Consider the following 26,180-nt stretch of genomic DNA (forward strand, 5'->3'; position numbering starts at 1 on the left):
GTCGAGCAACAGGGTTTAGGGTTTGCGACAATAAAAATAACTTGCGGTAAAAGAAAGGCACAGAAAATAGGTAAATTTTGATTTATTGAATAATGTGTTGGAATCGTGCTTGATCAAACGACTTTGACTAATAATAAATGTTACAAGACATTTAATTTTGTGAAATTAAATGCAATAGCGTCGATCTACGTTCCGAGTAGATGACCGTAGTATATTCATTTTCTCAAATCCGATTCCCGGTGAGTGAGAAATAATATATTAAAGTTGGTCACAATAAAGCTAGAAATGAGCTATGAGAAAAACTAAGGGATTAATTAACTGAGTGTTAATTATCCCACATCGGGGATGATAAACTTCTTTGATGAAGTATTTAATAAGATGAATTATTATGTGTAATAATTATCGTGGAACAAGATGGGTGACAGAGCCCACACGCGCGCCGCCGCTCGCCCGCGAGCCGTGCACCGGGCGCCTTGTGCCTTGGTCATTGCAAACTCATATCATTTGCATAGCTCTCTCTCTCTGTCTGCTATTTCAGGGACGAAGCCGTTTTATCTTTGGGGACGACACGCCAAACCGAGAGCACTACCGGGGAGACAAAGCCGTTTTATCTTTGGGGACGACACCGAGAGCACTACCGGGGCGTATCTCGGACGACACCGAGAGCACTACCGGGGCGTATCTCGTCTTGCCGAAAGAGGACTCTTCGACTCGGCTTCTTCTTTGTAATTTCAATTAAGTTTATTTCCGTTTAATTTCTCCATTCTTTATTGGGTTGTATTACGCCCGGTTAGTGTATCTTTGTATCACAGTCATTTTTCAACCAACATAATTATTTCAATGCACAAAATCCCTATTTATAATATCTAAGGGCCCAGGTTTGGTTCGAATCGATCATTCTTGAAAGAACTAACAAGTAAATCCAAAACCGAGCTTATAAATTGCTCGACTCAAATTGTTTAAATATAAAAATAGTTCAGCAAAAAATAAATAATAAAAATATCTAAAATAAGGACTATTAACGGGAAACATTATCTTGAAATCGCGCGGGTGTCTTTGCCTGCCTTTTTGGACGTGCTGGTTTCTTCCCCTCGACTCCGACTCCCGTTTCCTCCACACTCTCATCGTCCGCTGCCGTTCTGACTTCACTCAGCTCCACTCCGACTACCTCAGGCACCTCTGGTATGTCGACGGCCAGTTATGGTTGTGCACTCGTATCATATCATTTATCAAGAAATCGGACATCATCATAAATAATTGTTATTCTAAAATAATAGTACTCTACACACCATTGATTACATTAGTATATTTGTATGCCATTTTTAGCACGAGATTTACCTTTACTTTCTTTGAAAGAGGATCCGAATAACATCGTATAGCTGGGACTATGATTAGTGAGCAAAGTCCAAGATCACACTGTTACGGACGTTCTCCGTAACGAGGCCGGATGGCTAACTTCTCGGAGAGATAAGGTGATCAAACCTTCGACGTGCTCGAAGGAAAGCTCACGAATTGCTGATTTTCGGACGTTCTCCGATGAACAACAATTTGGAAACGAAATATGATATTCTTGTTACTCAAGACAAGTTGTGGAAAATAATATATTCATTGAATGATTAAAACGATAACAACCTAGCCCTATTTATAATACTAGAATACTAGCTTAGGAAACAAGAAACAAATATAAGAAAAGATATGCAAATCCCTAATATATCTAAACTAATAAATAATGGTAGAATACTCGTATCAACTCCCCCACGGTTAAAATCCACCTTGTCCTCAAGGTGGGAACCACGAACCAAAGACGAGAGTTGAAAGCACAAGCTTGGCGAGGCGTCTCCTCCTGAATCAAACGCATACCGAATAGTTGGACGTGTCACTTCACCTTCTCCATAAAAAATCATCAAGGTAGGATCAAAACAGTCGTCAAAATTCAGCGCTAAAACGTGAAGCTTGTTAACACGTCCACGAACTCCCAAACACGCCGTGTAATTTCGCGGCGGGACCATCCGTGCATCGATGGCAAGCAATGTCGGTCGCTGAAATATTCTTGCAACATCACTATCACGCAACTCTCCCTTTTCACCCAAACAATTCCCAACAACATCTTGGGATGTCACTCGAGCAACGACAACCTTCTTCACTTCCTCAATGGAATCAACCTCCTCTACATCGTCTAATAATGCCTCTTCCTCCGTCTCTTTACTCATATCGGGGCTGCACGGTGGGTCAATTTCATCAAAAGATGGAACTTGTTGGTCTTCGAGTCTGCCATCTCTACCTTCCCTAGATCCCCAATTCTCACTAGGCAAGCCACGATCCATGAGTTTCTTTGCTACTGCCTCTAATATGGAGTTCTCTGAATCACAAAGCTCTGCATCTAATATGGAGTCCTCTGAATCACACAGCTCCCCGTCGCCGTCTCGTGTTGGCGAATGCGTGTGAGTAATGACCTCTCCATAGTCGAAGGGTTGATAGTGTTCGGGCAGTGGATAACGAGTTTGGTGGAGGTGGTACTGCCGGCGTCTATCCGGCTGATACGGAGGCGGCGGTGGGTACCTATCCGACTGGTGGTGTTGTGGCCGCCGGTACGTAGGCTGGGTGTAACGTCGATGCTGCTTGTCCCAATCAGCGCCACCACGATCAGGAAGACCGTAAGGTGGTTCCGGATCAGGCCGTTGTGGCGGTCGAAGCTTCCCTAGTCGCCGGTCGTTCGTGTTCATACGCGACTCCAATATGTCCACCCGTCGATCCATACTGTCGAGGCGTGCATTTAATTTGGCAAACCCTAATGTGATTGGGTCGACCGAAGCCTTCCCCGATTGGTCGGGACGACGCGGCTGGCCTATATGCAGCGCCGGCGTCGCTTCCCTCGTCGGCCGTTCCGACGTAGATGGGCCATGGTATGTTGACGGCATGAGTACGGGATGAAAGCACCAGTTGTTACGGACGTTCTCCGTAACGAGGCCGGATGGCTAACTTCTCGGAGAGATAAGGTGATCAAACCTTCGACGTGCTCGAAGGAAAGCTCACGAATTGCTGATTTTCGGACGTTCTCCGATAAACAACAATTTGGAAACGAAATATGATATTCTTGTTACTCAAGACAAGTTGTGGAAAATAATATATTCATTGAATGATTAAAACGATAACAACCTAGCCCTATTTATAATACTAGAATACTAGCTTAGGAAACAAGAAACAAATATAAGAAAAGATATGCAAATCCCTAATATATCTAAACTAATAAATAATGGTAGAATACTCGTATCACACACTTTGATATTGTCCATTTCAAAGTCAGTTAGTTAGTTTCTAAATAAATGGTATTGTATCAATCTATTGTTTACTATGTAGAAAATTATATTATTATGCCTTGTGAATTTAAATATTAGCTTTTAGAATATTTTTACATTCTTAAGTTGACTTTTAGGAAAAGATTCATCTAATTTCACATCCTTTAAGTTCACTTTTAAGAAAATATTGAACTAATTTCACACGTAGTATAACTTAGAATTGTTAATTGGACTGGAACGTTCCAAGTCAGGCCCACCGGTACGTGAATTGGGCTGGGTGTCTTTATATTTTCTTGGAAAATATTTACAAATAAGTTTGGTAATAAAAATAAGCTCCAAAAGAAAATGACAAAAAGTTCATATCATTAAACTCACCTAAATATGATAATACTATATTTTTATATTACAATAGTCATAATTATACTCCTTTCGTCCCATCTCAAGTGATTAACTACTTTTCGGCACTTGTTTGGGGAAAATGATAATAAATAGTTAAAATGGAGAGTAAGTAAAGTAAGTAAGAGAATAATGTTGATACATCTCTCTTCTATATTATTCTCTCTCTTACAGTATTGTCATAGTGATCAACTTACTTGTGGGCAGATGATGGAGTACGGACTAAACAAGCCCAACAGCAGTGACGGCCCATCAGCCCAAAGCCCAAGGAAGAGTATGAGTTCGGCATTACCAAAGAGTTCGGCCTCAGCCTACAGCTCGGTAAAAGCCAACCAAAGCAGTTCGGTCTCAGTATTCGACCGAACATCAAGCTCTGCTCTCAGGTCGGCATCAAGCTCTACTCTCAGATCGGCAACCAAAGCAGTTCGGTCTCAGTATTCGACCGAACATCAAGCTCTGCTCTCAGGTCGGCATCAAGCTCTACTCTCAGATCGGCAACCAAAGCAGTTCGGTCTCAGTATTCGACCGAACAAGGAGTTAGTGGACCCATACAGGATTTCCACAACTTCCAACACACCCACTACCACGTGGTGTCAGCTCAGGCCACGATCGTAGGCCATGACCTACGCTACATGCAGGACCTCCATGACCTCCACGACATCCACAACCATCATTAGTGGTGATGCAAGCCACGATCTTAGTTCAATGTATAAATAGAACTTAGATCAGATAGAAAAAGGTTAAGCTCTCTAGAGATAAAACATCATATAGCAAGTCTGTGTTGTAAGCTGTAATCCCAGATCAAGCAATACAATCTTGCCCTCCCTTCTTCCCGTGGACGTAGATTTACTTCAGTAAATCGAACCACGTAAATCTCTGTGTCGTGATCTGTATTCTCTACCAGCATTTACTAACATCAGAAATTCGCGGATCCATCACTGGCGCCGTCTGTGGGAAACAGAGAACCAAATTTGTGATAAAGCGAATTTTTGACCCTTTTTCCACCCCAAAAAAATGCATACCAGATCACACACTACCCGTAATACCGTTCGTGAAAACCATGAGGAAGCTAGTCCAGCCCGCAGGTCCGGAAAACAGCCTCGGGAGACATCTACTTCCAGTTTTCACGATGAAGGAACAAGCCGCTCAAAAGGTCCACACACCGAGTCTTCCCAGCAGCCTGATTTGAGTGAGGCTGTCAAGCTGTTCTTGGCTGAGAAGCAGGATGAGTTCTTAGCCTTCCTGCAAAAGAGCCAACCGCCGAAGACGAAAACGGTGGGTTCTCCTTCCTCATCCAGACATGAAAGTCACTACCGCAGTAGTGCCGTGTCTTCCAGGAAGAAGAATCCTCAACCCCGACATGTTCCTGTTCCTCCTCGGTACCGGAATCACAGGAGATCTCCATCTCCTCCATACCGAAGAGATGTCGGGTTCGCCATGTACGGAGCATTGAAGACTCCGTTCTCGGACGATATCACCCGAACTCCCCTTCCACAGAACTACCGAACTCCGTCGATGATTTTCGACGGGTTGGTGGATCCTCATGACTTCCTGGGACGCTATCAGTATAATATGGCGAACCAAGGTCTCAATGAGGTCCATATGTGCAAGCTGTTCCCCGAGCTGCTTATCGGGAACGCAAGAAGGTGGTTCGATAGCCTCCCCCAAGGCAGCATTAGATCTTACCGAGATCTAATGGAGGCTTTCCACAGGAGGTTCTTTCAGAAAGCGGAAGCCCGAATCACTTCGGCTCAGCTGCTTTCTATACGTCAAGGTCGCGACGAAAAGATCAGCGACTTTATGACGAGGTTCCACAAGGAATGTCTACAAGTAGATTATCTCAACGATCTACTTGTCATTTCGGCGTTCCAAAATGGAATCCTGCCCGGAGCTCTCTACAGAAAGCTCGTGGAATGCAGTCCGCAAACAGCTCAAGAGATGTGGGACATTGCGGACAAGTTTTCTCGTGCCGATGAGGCAGACCGTCGAAAACGGTCTTTAGACAGCTCATCTAGAGAAGACAAAAAGAAGCCCGATCATAGCGATCAGAGGCTTCCTCGCCGAACACCTTCCCCACCAAAGGAGGGATAGCGGTCATCCGAGGTGATCGAAAAAGAGCAAGTGTGTTCGCAGATTGCGCTTAAAAGTGCCGAGCAATCAGTTCGGCACCATCAAGTATAGCAATCACAGCAGCCGGAGTCAGAGGCAGGCGAAATGACCGAAGTCACACCGGACTCGATGGTGTACGGCACTGAAGCCGTGATTCCGGTTGAGATCGGCGTACCCAGTCCCCGAACTCAATTTCTCAGCAGAACTGAATGAGGACGGACTGAGAGCCGAGCTAGATCTTACCGAAGAAAGAAGAGAATTGGCATGCATAAAAGCAGCCAAGTACAAGGAGCAAGTAGCCCGGTATTACAACCAAAGGGTGAAGAAGCTGCAATTTCAAGTGGGAGATCTCGTCTTGAGAAACAACGAAGTAAGCCGAGCAGAAAAGCTGGGTGAACTCGAACCCACATGGGAAGGTCCATATCGGGTGTCAGAAGTCCTCGGCAAAGGGTCTTACAAATTGACTCACGTGTCAGGAGCACAAGTACCCCGAACATGGTACGTTTCCAACCTCAAAAAGTTCCATTTGTAAGAGACAGTCCGGTCAGTCAGTCTTGAGTCCTGTTCGGTCAATGTGCTTTCTTTGGTTTGCTTGGTCTTTGTTTGTCTCTGTGCGTTTTGTCTGTGTGTTTTGTCTGTCTCTGTGCGTGTCGTCTCTTACAAATGTTACTGAGGTATCTTGTTCTTCGAAGGCTGATCCCCTTCTTAGAACATATACAAGCCAACGATTGTGAGTCAAAGCTTCTAAAGAGGATACAAGACCACAATTCAGCTTAACAAGCGGTCCGTCTGAAACGAACTGCAACAAGCCAACGACTGTGAGTCCAAGCTTCCAAGGAGGATACAAGACCACAATTCAGCTTAACAAGCACTTCGTCTGAAACGAACTGCAATAAGCCAACGATTGTGAGTCCAAGCTTCTCAGGAAGATACAAGACCACAATTCGGCTTAAGAAATAAGCACTTCGTCTGAAACGAACTGCAATAAGGGAAAGTCCGATCCACGCGATAAACCTCGCCGAATTAGGACGACCAAGTTCGGTCAAAGAAGTTTACCTCATAAGACCGGGGACGACCATGTCTAGTCAAAGAGGTTTACTGCATAAGACCACTTCGGTTAACTGGGAAAGTCCGATCCACGCGATAAAACTCGCCGAATTAGGACAAGGGAAAGTTCGATCCCGGCAACAAAAATCGCCAAATTAGAACACAAACCAAAGACGAGTCCGGTCAAAGATGTTTATTTCATCAGACCAAAGACGAGTCCGGTCAAAGATGTTTATCTCATCAGACCAAAGACGAGTCCGGTCAAAGATGTTTATTTCATCAGACCAAAGACGAGTCCGGTCAAAGATGTTTATTTCATCAGACCAAAGACGAGTCCGGTCAAAGATGTTTATTTCATCAGACCAAAGACGAGTCCGGTCAAAGATGTTTATCTCATCAGACCAAAGACGAGTCCGGTCAAAGATGTTTATTTCATCAGACCAAAGACGAGTCCGGTCAAAGATGTTTATTTCATCAGACCAAAGACGAGTCCGGTCAAAGATGTTTATTTCATCAGACCAAAGACGAGTCTGGTCAAAGAAGTTTACTTCATAAGACCGAGGACAAGTACGATGAAATTTTTTCGCTAAGCTGTAAATATACAGTGTTAGAAGCGAAAACAAAATTTCATTTTTCAAATCTTGTTCGGCATACAACTCCGCTACCCTACAAAATGGCGTTACGCTATTACAAAGGACTATTCTACTGTCCAGGGTTGCTGAAGTTAAGCCACCTATCTGCAAAATCCTCTGGAAGCCGAGTTCGGTTGTTCCGAGCAGATGAAGAATAAGCAGGTCGACGAGATGCTATCCTCGACCCAACACCTCTTCCGCGAGCCACAGAAGCTCTAACCCCTCGGCGATGAAGAGTCTCTGCAATAAGCATCTGCTGATCTTGCTCGCTCATAGTCACAACTCCTCGGCGAATTTCAGTCCGTCCCTGTCTTGACGATTCCGGTTGCTCCTGAGCCCGTTCTCGTCTTGACGTTTCCGGCTGTTCCGGAGTTCGTTGTTGACTTGGAGTAGGATTTTGAACAAGGGAACCAGAGGCTTGATCTGGAGTGCGAGCATCTGTTGGCGGGAAATGCCTAAGGAATCTCCCGATTGAGGGACGCCGGGAAAGAATGATGTCGTACCGAGAAGCCCAGCGCCGTAATGATTTCACAACTTGTTGGCAAGCCGAGCTCTCCAGCGCATTGTTCCTCCGGAGTACATGATATTCCTCCCACAGTTCGTCAACTCGACTCTGAACATCTGATATGGTCACTCCCCCGCGCACACGGATGTAATCCTCGTACGCAGTCCTCTCAGCAATGGTCGTATTCAGCTCGGCCTCCAGATCCTTCTTATCGGACTCTAAGTCCTTATTATCGGCCTCCAGCTTCACTAAACGAGCCAGAAGCTCGTCATTCTTCGTCTGATCGGCTATAGCTCTTTTCTCAGCTTCGTCTAAAGCCGAAGAGTACAGCCGTTTCCAGTGAAGTATCTCCATCTCCTTGAGTACAAAGCAGCTATATTAGTTCGGCAGCTGTACCGAGCAGATAGTAAAATACAACAGGAATAAAGGCGAGTACGAAAAGCTATACGAAGACAAGTGTAGAGAATTTTTCATTCACAAGGAAAATTTTTTACACTAGGAGGGCTTCAAGGCCATTTTACAAGGAAGAAACTAGACTAAGAGAAGGGAGACGAAATCATACTCCGCAAGCTTCGTCTCCGGCTCCTTGGTCTGGTTCAGCTTCTTTCTCCTGAGCTACATCAGCCTCGGCCTCGCATCCTGCCGGCCTCGCCTCCGCCTCCTGATCGGCTTCCTTCTCCGGATGCCCGGCCCGCTCGACTTCGGCCTCCCGCTCCAGCGGCTCGGCCTCACCCTCTCCGTTGTAAGTCGAAGCGGGTGAAACGGGTCCCACGGAGGAAAAGATAGCCTCCAGGTTCTCGTCCCGATCAGCTCGACAACTCCGGACTCGGTCTGCAGAAAGCAGGACCGAGGATGAAGCGAGCTCCTCAAGGAGCGGCAGATTCTGAAGCCGAGCTGCTATCTCTCGGCTGTACAGAGGCAGCACGACGTCGGCCCCCTGCTCGCCCTTATCGGTAATTAGCCTTACCAGACTACCGACAAAGGCCGAGAACTGGCCGCTCAAAAAGAGTTTCTCCGTGTAAACACGGAGAGCCTCCCCCTGGGCAGCCACGGCGGCAGCCTCCTTCTGAGCCTCCCGGTGCTTCGTCTGCTCTTGCAGGATGATGAGCTGGTTTTTGGCTGACCGGGCTTCATCCTGAGCCGAGATCCTAGCAGCTCGGGCCCTCTCAAATTTGGCCTCAGCCTGTTCGGCCAGACTACGAGCAAGATGCAACTTCTTCTGCATCTCCTCGTAGTCGTGGGATGCTTTGGAGAGCTCCACGGAGACGAGCTTGGCTCTCTGAAGATGAACAAGGAAAAAACTCAACAGAATGGCCATCAAAAAATGTGGAAAAGAAGCCAAGTCAGAAAGCTTACCTCCACAAAATTCGTCGGCCATTGAAAAGGCTCAGGGACGTGTTCCGGGATGCCTGCAACCACCTCGGAGATGACCAGGTCTTTCCCCGGCACTCTTGGGGACTCATGAAATTTCCCCTTCCCTTTAGCCGAACACAGCTCCGGCTCTTTCGGATCCGAAGAAGAGGTTTTTTGCCTCTTCGGATTCTTCTCGGCTTCAGACGCCGAGCGAGGGGCTCTCTGCCTCTCCGGCTCCACAAGCTCGGAGGACTTTCGGATAGCCTTATTCAGCATGTACACTGCCAAAAAGCAAGAAAGCAAGGTTAGTTTTCGCCGCTAAAGCAGTAAAGCATAAAAAAGAAATCCTCACCCTCAGTTTCTTCGTCCGAAGACAAGATATTGAACACGAGGTCGCCCTTGACGAGCTCAGTTTCCGAGTATTGTTTCCTAATCATAGGAATCTTATTGAGCTCGCCCTCGAGCTCGGCCAACGGTTCTAACCGAGGATGGGGAATCACGGACTTCGGCCCTCTCCAAGGAAAGCCCGGAGCCGAAGTCCTATTATAAAAAAAGAAACGGTTTTGCCATTTCGGCCACTTGGTTTTGCAGAATGCCCTAAAAGGCTGTAAGGGGATCAAGTAAAACCAAGATCCCTTCCTTTTAAACTGGAAAAAATTAAGGATTGCCCGCAGAGACAAATCCTTATCTAGCCTACGGAGTTCGGCAGCAAAAGCCGACAAGTGCCTCCAAGAATTCGGAGTCACCTGACCTAAAGGGAGTTGAAAAAAATCAAGAAGCTCTACAAAAGGTGGGGGAAGAGGGAAACGAAGCCCGCATTCTAAGCAGGCTTCGTAAACGGTGGCATAACCCTCCGGCGGGTCGTTAGCCCTATGATCATCGTCGGGAACCACCGCCTTCCCCCCGGGAAGAAGATATTTTTTGTGTAGAGATATCACGGTGTCCTTACTCAAGACGCTGTGAAAGTATTCTACAGTCTTCTCCCCGGACTCTTTCCGGCTAGAGGACCCCTTGCCCCCTTTCCTACCGCTACCTAACTCAGAAGAAGAAGAAGAAGACATGGTTCTTACTCTTTGCAAAATCTGAAGAAATTCTGAAGAAATTCTTGAAAGCGGAAGGAAATTTTTTTCGCAAAAAAGAGAGAGTGCAGAAGAAGCAGTCGCAAAAGTGCTTCAATGATGAAGAAAGGAGGTATTTATCAGATTCGGCGAAGGTTTCAAAATCGTCGCACCGTTTCGAATCCCACCTTTTCAGGATTCAACGGCCGGATTTTACTGTCGCATTTAATGCAGTCACGCGCAAGGCACGTCCCCTGACGTCAGCCTCCCCCGTACCTTTATCCAGAATGCCGAAGTGACTCGCTTCGCCGAAGTGATTCACTTCGCTTTTCGGGGGGGGTAGTGATGGAGTACGGACTAAACAAGCCCAACAGCAGTGACGGCCCATCAGCCCAAAGCCCAAGGAAGAGTATGAGTTCGGCATTACCAAAGAGTTCGGCCTCAGCCTACAGCTCGGTAAAAGCCAACCAAAGCAGTTCGGTCTCAGTATTCGACCGAACATCAAGCTCTGCTCTCAGGTCGGCATCAAGCTCTACTCTCAGATCGGCAACCAAAGCAGTTCGGTCTCAGTATTCGACCGAACATCAAGCTCTGCTCTCAGGTCGGCATCAAGCTCTACTCTCAGATCGGCAACCAAAGCAGTTCGGTCTCAGTATTCGACCGAACAAGGAGTTAGTGGACCCATACAGGATTTCCACAACTTCCAACACACCCACTACCACGTGGTGTCAGCTCAGGCCACGATCGTAGGCCATGACCTACGCTACATGCAGGACCTCCATGACCTCCACGACATCCACAACCATCATTAGTGGTGATGCAAGCCACGATCTTAGTTCAATGTATAAATAGAACTTAGATCAGATAGAAAAAGGTTAAGCTCTCTAGAGATAAAACATCATATAGCAAGTCTGTGTTGTAAGCTGTAATCCCAGATCAAGCAATACAATCTTGCCCTCCCTTCTTCCCGTGGACGTAGATTTACTTCAGTAAATCGAACCACGTAAATCTCTGTGTCGTGATCTGTATTCTCTACCAGCATTTACTAACATCAGAAATTCGCGGATCCATCAGCAGAATTCAAAAAGTTAAGGTACTCGTGGACAATAGAATTTTGCATCACAAAAAAATAATGGATCATTAAGATAACAAAAAATGAATACACCCATAAATATATTTTTGCATCATGTACTTTTAGTTTAGAACAACAACTATAAAAAATTCCATGTGATGTACAATATCTTGCAGTGTTGGCTCCATTGCCGGAGTCTTTAGTTCTTGATTATCATTATAGTTCCCTTCATTGTTGCAAGGTGTGGTGGCTATCTCATCTGACTTCTTAATAGACAATGGAGTTGGTTCACATAGAGATTTCAGGTTGTTACATATTTCTCTAATTCTTTCACTGAGGGGTGGGGATCCATCACCTTTTGTGTACAAATATTTTGTTTCATTGCATGTGGTAGTTGATTTTTTGGCGTAAAACAACAAAAGAAGTGAAGTGTTATTGCGTAAATATTGCGAACATATACTGTATCATATCAATAAATTAAATTATCTGATTCAGACGGTGTATAAACTTTTAAATCTGATATGTTGTAAAGAGTTTCTTCAGGCTCAGATACCTTACTATCCTGAGAAAATGCATTTTGAAAGCTAAGTAAAAAAAGTTAAGCACAAGTAGTATCTACTATTTCATTTCTATACTCTTTTACATTAATTTGGATACCGTTTTCATCAAGAATTCGGGTAAAGTTGGTGACTTTTAAGACAGTTATCCCATTAGAGAACTTATTTTCGATTCAATAGACATATATGAATAATAATATTATTATTTGTTTAGTTTAATTATTTTATGATAAGTAGGTGAGAGACAGAGGTGAATTTAATACATAATAAATTTTTACTACTCCCCGGTCACTTATTAATTGTCCATTTTAGTTCTGGCACGAGTTTTACGAAATCTAAAGGAAAGTGGGTTGAAAAAGTTAGTGGAATATGAGTCTCACATAGTCACATTTGTATATTAGTTTTATAATAAAATGTGAATGAGATGGGTTATTGGGATGTTAGACCCACTTATCTGTATGGTAAAAAAGTGTAAGTGGATAATTAATGAATGACGGACGAAAATGGTAAAAGTGGACAATTAATAGGGACAGACAGAGTAATAAAAAACACTACAAAAAATGCGCTATTTACCGACGGAATTATTGACGGACACGACTCCCTAGGTGATTACCGATGGAATACCAAGGGAATTAGCGGTCGGTAATTTTCTCCCCTTTTTTTAATAGCACTTTTATTTTACGCGGAATATATACTGCAATTTTGACATTCTGCACATGCATATGCTAATAATCTCAATGGTTAACTATACAAATCATCTCAAAATAGGCAGGTACCTCTCTTGCAAGTTCTTCCATCTTAGTATCTCATGAATTCCATTAATTAAAGATATATGGAGGTAAAGAGATAGTTGGATGGTATATTGGAACAGAATGTAAAATTGTTTTGCATAGTCTGAGATTTCCTAATATGTGGCAATGGACATAGATGCTTTCTTCTACTTGCACTTTTATGAATCCAAGATCTATAAGGTTGCCTAGGATGGGATATCTGCAGTGAGACTGTTACATGTGATGGAGTTTTGGAATGTACCTCTTAGACTAAAGTTTCTTTGTTGATGGCTGGTCTTGATATTGGCCATTGTGTTATACTTATAGGACCAAATATTTTGCCATCATATGAGTCAATGCTGTAAAATGCTGAGAAATTGATCTACAAAGTGCTCCATGTCCTGTGTTGCATCTTTGGATTAGTTAGTCAAATTGGAGTATTATTCAGAAGCAAATCTAATGTTTTAATGTAGTGTATTCAGAAGCAAAATTCGATCAATAGTAGATAAAAAACAATTCAAGAAGTAATTTCTCTAGCATTTATGTTTTAATGCTTAACTCGTAGTACTACATGTTATCAATCTAAATCTATGTCGTTTTATTATTTTGGTTTCCTATTAGCTATTAGATGGTGACATGAATTCCTAATAATAAGTTGATATTAGTATATCAATATCTATATTATGTACTTTCTTTCCCAAAAAAACAAAATAGAAAAGAAAATAGTTTCATCCACTTAAAAGGTGTTGCTTTATATACTTGCATGAAAATCATGAGTATATTACTATCAAAATTCAAGATGACACTTTCTTATCGTATTTGGAGCCGCAATTCCGCCCTTGTGACAATGTTTATCTAAAGATTTGGGAATTAATTGGCTGAGTAAATAAATTGACATGTCTGCATATCCATATGATTCATTGTTTGTATACACTATACAAGTTCAATTGATCTTTTTCCTTGTGTATAATTTGTTTGGCGGTGCTTTGTTTCGTTTAACACAAAATGATAACATGTTACATTTTCCCTTTGATATAACGGCTCTCCTAATAGCCAAAATTAAAATATTGACATAACCATGCTTATCTACTTCGGATCATATCCACATGAACATTAAAATCTTTTTAAGATACTACTCCTATTACATAAAAGCACCACATTTTTTATTTTGAAAACGAAGAAAGATATATATACATGGATCTGAGGTTGTAATCATGGAGATTCAAATATTAGAAAATATCATAGAGATGTGGTTTTGTTAATCAATCAATCATATATCGACCTCCAACTTTATGATAGTTTCGTCTCCATCTCAACTCTCCAATTTAGAAAGGTACATATAAAATAATGCTTCCACAACCCAATAAGCATCAGGCGATGTCGGCGACGACCTTCTTTCTTCATGGAGTTGCGACTCCACAAGTTTCATATACTGGATTCATTATTACATACAGCGACTATGGTCACTAAATTATCATTTCATGATTAGAAATTATGGTATGATGGCATTTCAATTCAGAAATACCCTATCCTTTTTTAAAAAAAAAGCCTAGGTAACGAGTAAGCCATTGTATTAACAAAAGGCTAGCCTACTCAAACTGCACTTGCACTGGGTAGAAGATTTAACAGCACTACATGTGATAATTGATTTCCTAGATTTAGTTTCAGTTATTAAAAGTGATATACTACTAGATATATGATAAGATTCTATAGTGCTACTGACGTGAAAGATATTGTTAACTAAGAAGCACTTTATAGGCCAATGAAAAACATTTATTTTCTGCAACTTGTACACTATTTCAAATTTATTACACATGTTTTCATGACTTCTACAGTTTTCTTTTCCTTGTGCGTTACATTATCCATTAAGATATGCACTAGTAATATAATCTAATTGTTTTTGTAACCTCATCAGTTATGACAGGCGGACGCATAAATCTGAAATTGTAAGAAAATTTAATTTCATTGAGTGATTTTTGCACAAACAGTTAATATATGGAATGAAAATTTCTCAAAGTAAGGAAGAGACGAGCAGAGTCTACATAGAATGACAATTCAAATAGTGTAAAAAATACACTAAAAGATATGAAAATTTGACAAAAGACAAAAAAACATCTAACAATATGCAAATAGCAACAACATATATCGTCTTTTTAATCGAGGTATCGATCTTGCATCACACACCGGACAATCGAAGACAATTAGCTATGGATATAATATGTTAGTCTAAATGGCCTCTAGAGCACACCGGCCATGGGCCAAGGCTATAAATTATATGCATGTGCATACATTTTATGATCTTAGTTGAACCTAAGTATGAATAAGGGACTTTTTTTATTAAAAAAAATATGGATGTTTAAAAATATTAATGTCTTTGACCTTCCCGATTTGGAAGGCATCCAAAACTAGACGGTATTATATGTAGTGAATTTATTACTATACGATAATCTGTGAGCTAATTATTTAATTTTGTTTGACTAACGCGTATAAGTTTAAAAGAAAGTTAGTTGTTTTTCACTTTTTTCCTTTTAAAAATTTTAGTATTATTATAGCTTCCCCCCTGCGGTGAAGACCAATCATTGTCGTTGTAATAGAAAATACATTATATAAGGGCATCCGCAATGGGGCGGATGATGGGCCGCCCGATGTATTATAAGGGCATCCGCAATGGGGCGGACGATAGGCCGCCCGATGCCTCGGGCGTGCCATCGTCCGCCACTGTGGGTGTGCGGACGATGCCCGATGCATCGTCCGTGCTCTATAGATCGTCCGCGGATGATACGCGGAAGATAGGGCATCGTCCGCCCACTGTGGGCGACGCGGACGATGCAACGCGTTTTCATTTTTTTTTTGAATTTTTGTCTATTTAAACCTCGTCTCTCATTCTATTTTTCATACGAACATTTCTCTCATCTCTCACTTTCCATACGAATATGTCAATCATCTCTCACAAACAAAAATGAACCACGACGACGACTGGAGTACCTCGGAGGACGTTAGTCGGACCTTGACTCGAGCCTTATTCGATGCCTCCGTTGTTGAGAATGCGTATTTTTTAAATTCGTATTGTAATGTAATTAATTTTAAATGAAATGAAGGTTTTTTTCAATTTTTGTAGTTATTTAAATATTTAAATAAAGAAAATGCTTAGGCGGCTTATATGGCGCTCCACTGCAGGTGGAAGGGTAGCAGGATAAAATGATGATGTGGCGGTGCATAGGGCGCCCAATTGCTAATATCCTAACTTGTTGCATAATTAAAAGAGTTAGTCGGTGCTTTATACTCCTATATACTACTCCCTCCGTCCCGAGCTACTCGCTCATTTCCTTTTCGGCACGGAGATTAAGGAATGAGTGTATAGGAAAGTCAAAAATGACGGCTGTAGGTGAAAATTTTTACTAAAAATGGAAAGAGTGCAAGTAACTTGGGACGCCCAAAAAGGAAATACGTGCGAGTAGTGCGGGACGGAGGGAGTATTATTTAGATTTTTAATGCGTCCATGCATTGGGCGTGTGAATACAATGATGATCCGTATCTATATTTCAAAATCTAACCTCCCTAGTTATAATTGGGTTGCATGTGTTTTGTTATTACTATTATTTAGGAGTTGAGGTAATAAGAAACATCAAATTAATTATTAATGTCATTTTCGCTAAAAGAAAAAAATGTAACAATAATTGAAAATTGTAACTGTATTAGCTTTTTCACTATTATGTCACATTATATTAAGACTAAATTCATATTTTAGTCCCTTACATTTGCCCTGAAATTCTTTTTGATCACATACATAAGTTTTTGACTTTTTGGTCCTAAACATATTGTTTTGATACCTTTTGGTCTCAATCATATTGTTTTGGTCCAAAATAACTATTTTTTTGTTAAAATTAAGAATCAAAATGTTTGACCAATTTAATAACTTAACTATAATCTATGACTAAAGTCCAATTTTGGTCCCCTGCATTTTGCATAAAATTCTTCTAGGTCCCATATATTAAGTTTGTGACCATGTTTGGGACCACAAGGTACCAAAACAATATGTTAGGGATCAAAAGGTCACAAATTTAATGTATAAGACCAAAAAGAATTTTAGAGCAAAAGTAAATGATCAAAATTATACTTTATTCTTATATTAATAGCCACAAACAAATGTTTCTTGACCACACAGGGAAAAATAAAATTAAAATACTTTTTTAGTTGTGGTCCGTACGTAGAATATAAATGTCATTATAATATAATGAATACGTACAAAATACACATTTCAACATAAAATGGGTATTTAATTTTCAACAATTGCTTCTAATATTATTTATACTTTTGACATTTATAAGCAAATAATTACACGTAGTTACCTACCTAAATCGGAATATACCCAGTCCATAAACTACAAACCTTTAAGGTCATGTTTGGTTGGTAGGAAAGTAAAGTTGGCAAGGAAAATGATTTCTGGGAAAATGAATCCCGGGAATATGATTTCTAATAACTTTACTTTCCCGTGTTTGGAAAATATCAAGATTTGAAAGTATATATTTGATTTAAACACTAAACTAAAAATATAATTATCATTTTTTATTTATAAAAAATAATAATATATATTATTTAATAAATTATTAATTACAAATGATAATAATTATATTATTTTATTTATTATTACGATGGATAGTTCAAATATGGATTATACATCATAATATATAATAATATAATAATAAATAAGATTATTATTATTATCATTATATTTACTTAATTTTTAATTGAATAAATTTTATAATTTAAAATTTCACTACAATTTTATTGTTCATTACTAATTTATAAATTCATAATTATTATATTATTATATAATTATAATTCTATTTAATTATTTAATAAATTATTATTATTATTATGATAATAAAAATAAAAATAAATATTAATAATATAGTTATAATTATGATAATTTGAATTATAGTTATTTATTATCCTGAAATTAAGTATGGTTTATACTTTTAAATTATTTTTAAAACATTGTAATAAATAATAACAACGATGATGATGATGATGATATAATAATAATAATAATAATAATAATAATAATAATAATAATAATAATAATAATAATAATAATAATAATAAACTGTACTGTATTGTATTAAATATGTAAGAATCCTAAAACTGGGAAAAAGAATACCTAAGAAAAGTTAGGATTCAGAATCCTGGAAAGTTGCACTAACTTTCCTTGTTTCAGGATTTTGATTACTTTCCTAGTTTGATTAAAAATGGAAACAAACACATGAATTTAAAATTTAAGGAATCAGATTATTTTCCCAGACAGAATCCTGTCAATCAAACATGGCCTAAAGGTAGTCAAGATCAGTAGTTTAAGAACATAGATACTTATTGTCATAAAAAAATATTAATATCATCATTACTAAGTATATTATTTACATCTTTATTACATGTTGAAATTTAATCAATAAAAGGGTAGAATGTTTGTCTATCTCTAAAAATTGAACAAAAAACACGACAAATCAATTGTTCAAAAGCTTGATGCTGGACTTATCAATTTGTTAAATTTGCCCATATTGATATCATTAATCAACTTTTTTAATCTTACTGCCTCAGCATGCATATTTTCTTAGTATTTGACTTTTCCCACATTAATCTTCTTTTAGATCTTCCCTTTTGATTTTAAATAAGATTATATTTATTTATAATGAATTCTCCTGGATTGTAATGTTTGACCCTTTTGATCATTGACTGCAAATAAAAAAAATTGGTGGCCGGAGCACCTTATATGAGAAGAGAAGTCTCACTCTTGGTTTGAATCAGAAATGTTGATTATTTTTTTATTCATAACGTTTTTTTATAATTGTCGGAAAAGTGGAATGAAACAAAAAGGACTCTTTTAGTTTTGCCACGTCGAACGTGAGGATCATGCCATGCTTTGAAAGTTAGGCACACGTGTCAACTCAGCTATTATTAGTTAGTAGGAGTATATTTTGTGATACACAACTTATTCAGTTTTTTTATACGCACTTCATATTTTTTTCAAAAATATTGTCCGAATCTTGATCTCATGGTTATATTAATGTAAGTTTATTTATAAGTTGTGTGAATTTTGGGGCAACTTATTATTTTCGTTAATTTTCAACATTTTAAAAGGTATTTTAGTTTGTTTGTGCATGTCATTCATTTGATAGTACTTATTTATGTAGGATATTTAAATTGAAATACTTGAATTGTCATGGGACCAAATTTGAGAGTAAAAACTTAATAATAACCCTAAGATAAAAACAATTTCTTAAAACATCATTCGGTGGGGGATCTAAGGCATTTTACTGTTGACTTGATTCAAAATTAGACTTTGATCATATTGTTAAATTAAAGTAAAGGACTTGTTCCATCAATAACACATGGCATACGACTTACAAGAAAAAGAGTATACTTTGTATTGGTTTATATGGAGTATATATTTATGTATCACATGCACATAAATTAATTAATTACACATATTACACTAGCAATATGTAATTAAAATCTATATTAAAGTTATAGTAGTATATATATATACTAGTAGTATATCAAAGTTTCATATATATTGACATGTAAATCCATATTAGAATCATGTAAATATGATTAAGTGGCATAAAGCGTAGATCGATTTGGGTGCGTGGGGCAAACCACTTTATTAGGAGCCGCCTAGAAATTTATGTACTCGGTTTGAGGATTTTGATTTTGAACTAAACTTTGACATATTCTTACAGCAAACATGTACTCGGTACCCCTAATAAACACTGAATTGTTTTCAACGCAGAGGCATTAAAAATGTTCAAACATCAAACTTGGTAACTGACTAGTCAATGATTTGACATTCTGGTTTCACGGCTATAAATACCCCTCTTCATTCCCATAACATATTCATCAACACAAACTCAAAATCTCACACACACAAGAGAGAGAGAGATATGGAAGCATCACTGCAGCTAGTAATGAATAGTATGAGTTTGGGCATCTTGTGTGCCTCTATTGTGTTTATATTGGTGGGAAAACTAGTGTTTTCTTGCTGGATTATCCCTTTTTTGGGTTACAGGAAGCTCAAAAGAAATGGATTTTCTGGGCCAAAACCTAGCTTTCCTTTCGGAAACTTGAATGACATAAAACTATTGTCATCGTTTTCGTCTTCATCACCACTGAGTATATCGAACAATATCCATTCCACCGCATTTCCCTACTTCGCTGTATGGCAGAAGCTATACGGTAGGTTCTCAATTACTCCATATTACTAGTATATATTATTATTAGCATATTTAATATTTCTGTTTGTGTTGGTAAATTAAGATGATAGAGTATTCTTTCTTAATGCATGCATGCACGTATATGTGAGTATAAATGAATGAAGTTGTTGGGTGTTTTTTTTATTGTAGGGAAAGTTATGGTGTACTGGTTGGGAACGGAGGCGTTTCTGTACATCGCCGACCCACAATTTGTCAAGGAAATGAGTGCAGACATAAAAGGGAAAGGTTGGGGGAAACCTAATGTCTTCAAACAGGACAGAGAGCCCATGTTCGGAAGCGGCCTCGTCATGGTCGAAGGCGACGACTGGGTTCGACACCGCCACGTCATCACCCCCGCATTCTCTCCTGCTAACTTGAAGGTATATTTTATACTATATGTTCGACAGTTTTTAATGCAAAACTAGACCTAACACTAGCATTTTTGTTGATATCTATATATATATATATAGGCTATGGGAGGCTTAATGATCGAGTCAGCGACCGACATGCTAGACCGGTGGGGCAGCCTGGTCAGCTCGGGCCAACCGGAGATCGACGTGGAGAGGGAGATAATCCGGACGGCCGGAGAGATCATCGCCAAGACGAGCTTCGGCATAAGCTACGGGAACGGGAGGAAGGTTCTAGAGAAGTTGAGAGATGTGCAAATCACTCTCTTCAAAACCAACCGCTACGTGGGGGTTCCCTTCGGGAAGTACTTGAACCTTAAGGAAACCCTAGAAGCCAAGGCGCTCGGGGAGGAGATTGACGCTCTCCTCCACGAGATCATCGCGGAGCGCAGGACCAAGATACGGGGCGGCGAGGCCAAGGACCTCCTCGGTATGCTCATGGCGGATGACAAGAATAAGAGGGCGCTCACCACCAAGGAGCTGGTGGATGAGTGCAAGACTTTTTTCTTTGGCGGCCACGAGACCACCGCGTTGTCTCTCACATGGACGCTCCTCCTCCTCGCCATCCACCCCACCTGGCAGGAGGAGTTGAGGGAGGAGATCAAACTAGTCGTCGGAGATGGGGAGCTTAGAGATGTCGCGATGCTTGCTGGCCTAAAAAAGGTGACATTTTCTTACCAATTTTTAACTTGAGTTCAACATGTTCGTAAGCAAAATGGAGTACTATCATTTAAGTAGGATAACAAAAGATAAAATAGTGTGATTTTTCTATCCGTTCATAAGCAACAGTCTGATTTTTGTATTTTGGGATGGGTCAAGGTGTTGGGAGATTTAGAGTCAAATTGTGGGGTTGAGAAATGAACAGTATGTATTTTGTTTTCTCATTTATAAAACCATCAAATGAAATCCAAGTAGTTGACGACAATAATTCTCCTACGCGTTGGGAGATATAGTTACCAAAATAGTGGTGCCACGTGGCTTGTGATGATTGTTAGTAAGCCTCAGGTGAAAACGACAGCCACCGAATTCCACTTAATTTCATGTCCACGCTTCCACACCGACCAATCATCCAATCTATTTACCTACTAGTATCATAAAACTAGACTTCATGTATATTATTCTCATTAGAATACAATTGCATTCTTATTTCTGATTTGATTAATTTGGCAGATGGGATGGGTAATGAATGAGGTTTTACGATTATACCCTCCGGCTCCAAACGTGCAAAGACAAGCAAGGCAGGACATCCGAGTGGGGAAGGTGGTGATTCCGAATGGGACCAACATGTGGATCGATGTGGTGTCGATGCACCATGATGAGAAGCTTTGGGGGAAGGACGTGCATGAGTTCAAGCCGGAGAGGTTCGAGGACAACATATATGGAGGGTGCAATCACAAGATGGGGTTTTTGCCATTTGGATTTGGAGGAAGGATGTGTGTTGGGAGGAATTTGACAGCCATGGAATACAAAATCATGCTAACTCTAATTCTCACTAGGTTTTCATTTTCACTCTCCCCAAATTATTGCCATGAGCCATCTCACATGCTATCTCTTAGACCTAAGCATGGCATGCCACTCATCTTCAAGCCTCTATAGATACTTTTGCTTCTATACATTCTTCTTTCTTTATTAATTTAGTTTCACTTTATTATTTGGGTATTTGCTTGCTCCTACTCAAGTGTTACACAAGTTAAAACTTGTGGGAATGTGTTTTTAGCATTAAGGATAAATGTAACTTGTTGTAATATTTTCCTCTAGCCTTGTAATATTTCCTTTAGTATGTTATAACTTGTAACTAATCTCTAGAGAATAAAATTTAGTTGTCATTGTTTTCCCGAATTTATTTGCTATAAAGGAATAGTTATGTTTTCTTGGAATATGTTATAATGATTAAATACGTTGTTTTTGGGTTAATAAGCAACTCGAAATGTCTCTATTATTTACACAAGTGATATAATATGCGTCATATATAACAAACGATGTTTCCTTGTTCTAGTAATTTTTTTAAGGAATGGTCATCTATATATTTAAGATTAAAAGATACAATAATTGCAAACAAATTTTTGGACTTGTGATAAAACAAAAATTGCAAACATTGTTGCTTGACTCAAATATTTACTCAGTAATTGAATTAAGTATGGACCACTTTGCAATACATATTCACAAAGCCCAACAATTTTACTATCCAATTAAATCGTCTCCGCCTAAGCTCCGTTCCATTTTCTTCAGCTCCTCCGCTGCAGCCGCCGTAAACCTGTGCTCGCCGTCTTCTTCTCAGTTCAGCTTGGAAACATCAAGGAGTCTTAATTCTATTGTTACCAGGTCAATTTTTCTTCATTGAGATCTTGTATATCGTCTCCAGCATTTCTGCAAGTTTGTTCATTTTTTTTCTGAATTGGGATTTAATGATCTCAAAATTGGAATAATAAGATATTTTGGATTGAAATTTGATGTGAAATTGTTTGATTTGTTTCATTGACTAATGTGATGTGATGTACCGGATCTATTCCATTTGTAAAAGAAAGTGATGGGCAGAAATGAATGGGTGATAAAAAAATGTAGTAGATGTTAATTTTTAGGATAAAATGGTTTTTTTGGAGCCCAAAACATGCCATTTCTTGGGTTATATATATGTGTGTAGATATAGATATGGATAATTAGCGTTGATTATCTGATTTCTTAATTGCTGAGGATCAGAGTGACTCATTACAACAATTTTTTTTGCAGATTGTGGTTTTGAGATAGTTTGAAAGAAAGATGCCTCTTTATGACTGCATGCTTTTGTTAAAACCCACTGTACCAAAGGAAGCTCTCTTCGATTTAATTGCAAGGGTGGGAAAGCATGTTTACAGAAGAAACGGAGTAGTCACTGATTTGAAATCCTTTGGAAATGTCCAATTAGGTTATGGAATTAGAAAACTCGATGGAAGATATTATCAGGTATCCTGCTCACCTTTGGCATGGTTTCATGAAAAAAGGGGGTGAAATCTATTGAAATTTGATTCTGTTCAGACTAGAGTTACGATAGGGAAGTGCTGACAATTCAACCAAATCCGGTGTGTCCGGTTTGATGTGTTTCATTTCATCGTCTAGAACTTGTCATTGGTGAACTGAATTGAAAAAATTCACAAATTTGTAAAACACATTGATCATATGTCTGATTTGGTTCAATTCTTTGACTAACTTGTGCAAAATCTGCCTAAGATGATATGCTAAGTTGTTTACATGTTGACTGATTTGATTATCAACATTAGCCTCCTGCTTTTCCCTACTTTACATGACATTGTCGAATCACCATGCTTGTTTGAAATTCACAAATAACATCTTGCTCAAGCCTGGGTTATACGAGATTTGTCAAGACCGATCCTTCTTTAGTTGCTCTTACTTTGTATCCTATCATATCATAGATCTTTTATTATGTAGGAAAAAGGGTCTATGCCTGTAGACATTAAGAGCTTAGGCAATGATGAATTTCTTCAGCATCTGAGCTTTTAATTGTTGGCTTTCGATGCTCCTTTAAAACATCTATGCATATGCTTAAGCTGGTTATTCCCACCACTGGTTTTCCTGATCTTACTTTTTTTCCATTTGTCTCGCTCATCCTTTTTTTCCAAGTAAAGACTCCCTCTAAACATTTTACAGTAGCTAAATTGTAGTACTGCATATATATGTTAGATCAAATTTGTCAGTGAAATACTCCTTGTTGAGAAAGAAGACAACTATCCGGAAATATTTAATTGGTATATCGTGCAGGGCCAACTACTGCAGATGACTATGATGACACCGCCTAGCATGAACTCGGAGCTGTATTACCTGAACAAGGAAGACCGGTTGCTCCGTTGGCTTCTGATAAAACACCGTGACTTTAAATTCAGAGGAAGCTCTATGGGTGAAGTTGATATCGCAAGTGAGCTCAGAGATGTCAAGAGTGTCTTGATTGATGGCAATATGATTGAAGAGGAGGAAGACGATGATGATGATGACGACGATGAGCAATCTGAATCAGGAGATAGCATGAGTTAGAGATGGTTGGTCCTTGTTCCACCTTATCTTTTTGGTGTAGTACATGATATAATGAAATATGCAATCGTTTTGTATTTTAATGAATTGCTAATTTATAAGTAGATGCGGACAGTGAACGTTAGGCATTTGCTACTATTTTGGCTTGGACTAGTTCGGCCTAAATTATTGTATGTCCATAATCTCATATGTATTGTTAGTAATACTAGATGTCTAGTAAGAAATCTAACAAGACATTGGCATATGACCAAACACCTTTGTATTAGCTTACTGGGTGTGCCCGAGTCGCCTTATTCAGATAGTTTAGTGCCTGGATAATTATACAATTCATATAAAATGTTTTCCCTTATTTCATATCAATGCAAAATGTTTCAAGTTTGCTGGATAATACAAAAGTTTCATCTGTTACAATTAAATACATTCAGTCATATGTTTACGGACTTTTTGTAGTACTATTATTTATGTAAACATCAAATTTTTTATACCAATATAAAAAAGGATAAAAATTTTGTATGAGTCGAGTATTTACCCAGTTTAGTGCCTTGGGTGCCCAAGTTCCATTGCATCCGGTATCTTCTCCCTCTCAAACTCAGTACTGTAGGTTAGTTGGCATGTTTCCCTTATATATGTCTGAATTTTGTGTTCGCGTTTTAATTTATAGTAATTAGTTAGTTTGCCTCTTGAATACTAAGTGGAGTCTGCTCCACATAAAAATGAAATAAAACAAAAAGGAAAGATTAATGGACCATACGAGGGTTGGTCGATACGGTAATACCATACCAAATCGTTCTACTATACCGAAAGTTCAATATGAGCAAAAATCATATCTTTACTTTACCAAAATTTCGGTATGACCAATTTAAGTACTGATAGTCCGATATCGTACCGTATTTTTGTTTTACCGAATTCGGTATACCGAAAATATTATAAATATAATTAATTTTTATATGTAAATATATTATACATTCTCGTTGGCATAAATCATTTTTATGGTATATATTATTGTCAGTATATACACGGTCGTAATTATACTCCATCCGTCTATAAAAATAGTCTCATTTCAAAAAAATGAAAAAAATTCTCTTTAATACTTTTCTCACCTTTTCCCCCCTCTCTCTAATACTTATCCATTTTTTCTCTTTTATCTCTTTTTACTTTACCCATTTTTTCTCCATCTCTTTTACTAATTTCTTATTAAAAAACGTGTCTTTCATAAATGAGATTATTTTTTGTGGACCGAGGGAGTATATCGCAATTATATACCGAAATTTATGATATACTATAGAAATTTTGATACGTTGTTGTATATGAAAAGCTATATTGTTAGGAGTATTATACTATACAAAAATTTTATAGTCAATAGAAAATTAGGTAATTTCAGTTAGGGATACTGACATCTAATATTATGGATCTTTCAAAAAGTTGGATTTTCCCACGAACTTTAAAATTTGCAAATAATATCACGAACTTTACCCTGAGTTTATTATTTCCCACCAATGAAAAAATTCCGGATATATTAATAGACTGAAGACTAATTTTGGAGGGTGTGCTTTAAGAAAAACTATCTTCAAAGATTAAAAAACTTGAACCTCTCGAAGTTGTTGTCGAGAAATTACAAAAAAAAATCGTAAAATAAAATTATTTGCCATAATTTTTTTATTGATGGAAAATAATAAACTCAAAGTAAAGTTCGTGATATTATTTGTCAATT

The 26,180-nt window shown here is 39.0% G+C and overlaps 2 protein-coding genes across 2 annotated transcripts; both read left to right on the plus strand.

The window, feature by feature from the left end:
• Positions 1-19,707: 19,707 nt before the first annotated feature.
• Positions 19,708-22,082, plus strand: LOC121778733 (cytokinin hydroxylase-like). Its single transcript, XM_042176139.1, has 4 exons — positions 19,708-20,025; positions 20,193-20,422; positions 20,513-21,112; positions 21,620-22,082. Exons 1-4 carry the CDS (start codon positions 19,734-19,736, stop codon positions 22,043-22,045), a joined length of 1,548 nt encoding a protein of 515 aa, XP_042032073.1. The 5' UTR covers positions 19,708-19,733; the 3' UTR covers positions 22,046-22,082.
• A 530-nt stretch (positions 22,083-22,612) lies between these two features.
• Positions 22,613-24,739, plus strand: LOC121778257. Its single transcript, XM_042175576.1, has 3 exons — positions 22,613-22,771; positions 23,177-23,389; positions 24,203-24,739. The coding sequence occupies exons 2-3, from the start codon at positions 23,207-23,209 to the stop codon at positions 24,470-24,472; spliced, it is 453 nt and encodes a 150-aa protein (XP_042031510.1). The 5' UTR covers positions 22,613-22,771; positions 23,177-23,206; the 3' UTR covers positions 24,473-24,739.
• Positions 24,740-26,180: the final 1,441 nt, after the last annotated feature.

The sequence above is a fragment of the Salvia splendens genome, chromosome 19 (genome assembly GCF_004379255.2).
Source record: "Salvia splendens isolate huo1 chromosome 19, SspV2, whole genome shotgun sequence".
In the NCBI taxonomy this organism is placed as follows: domain Eukaryota; kingdom Viridiplantae; phylum Streptophyta; class Magnoliopsida; order Lamiales; family Lamiaceae; genus Salvia; species Salvia splendens.

What these genes read in the sequence shown, in the direction of transcription:
- LOC121778733 (XM_042176139.1), top strand. Translation starts at nt 19,734, where the DNA reads ATGGAAGCATCACTGCAGCTAGTAATGAATAGTATGAGTTTGGGCATC. An exon ending in TGTATGGCAGAAGCTATACG is followed by an intron (nt 20,026 to 20,192) that starts GTAGGTTCTCAA and finishes TTTTTATTGTAG; the next exon opens with GGAAAGTTATGGTGTACTGG. An exon ending in TGCTTGCTGGCCTAAAAAAG is followed by an intron (nt 21,113 to 21,619) that starts GTGACATTTTCT and finishes TTAATTTGGCAG; the next exon opens with ATGGGATGGGTAATGAATGA.
- LOC121778257 (XM_042175576.1), top strand. Translation starts at nt 23,207, where the DNA reads ATGCCTCTTTATGACTGCATGCTTTTGTTAAAACCCACTGTACCAAAG. An exon ending in TCGATGGAAGATATTATCAG is followed by an intron (nt 23,390 to 24,202) that starts GTATCCTGCTCA and finishes TATATCGTGCAG; the next exon opens with GGCCAACTACTGCAGATGAC.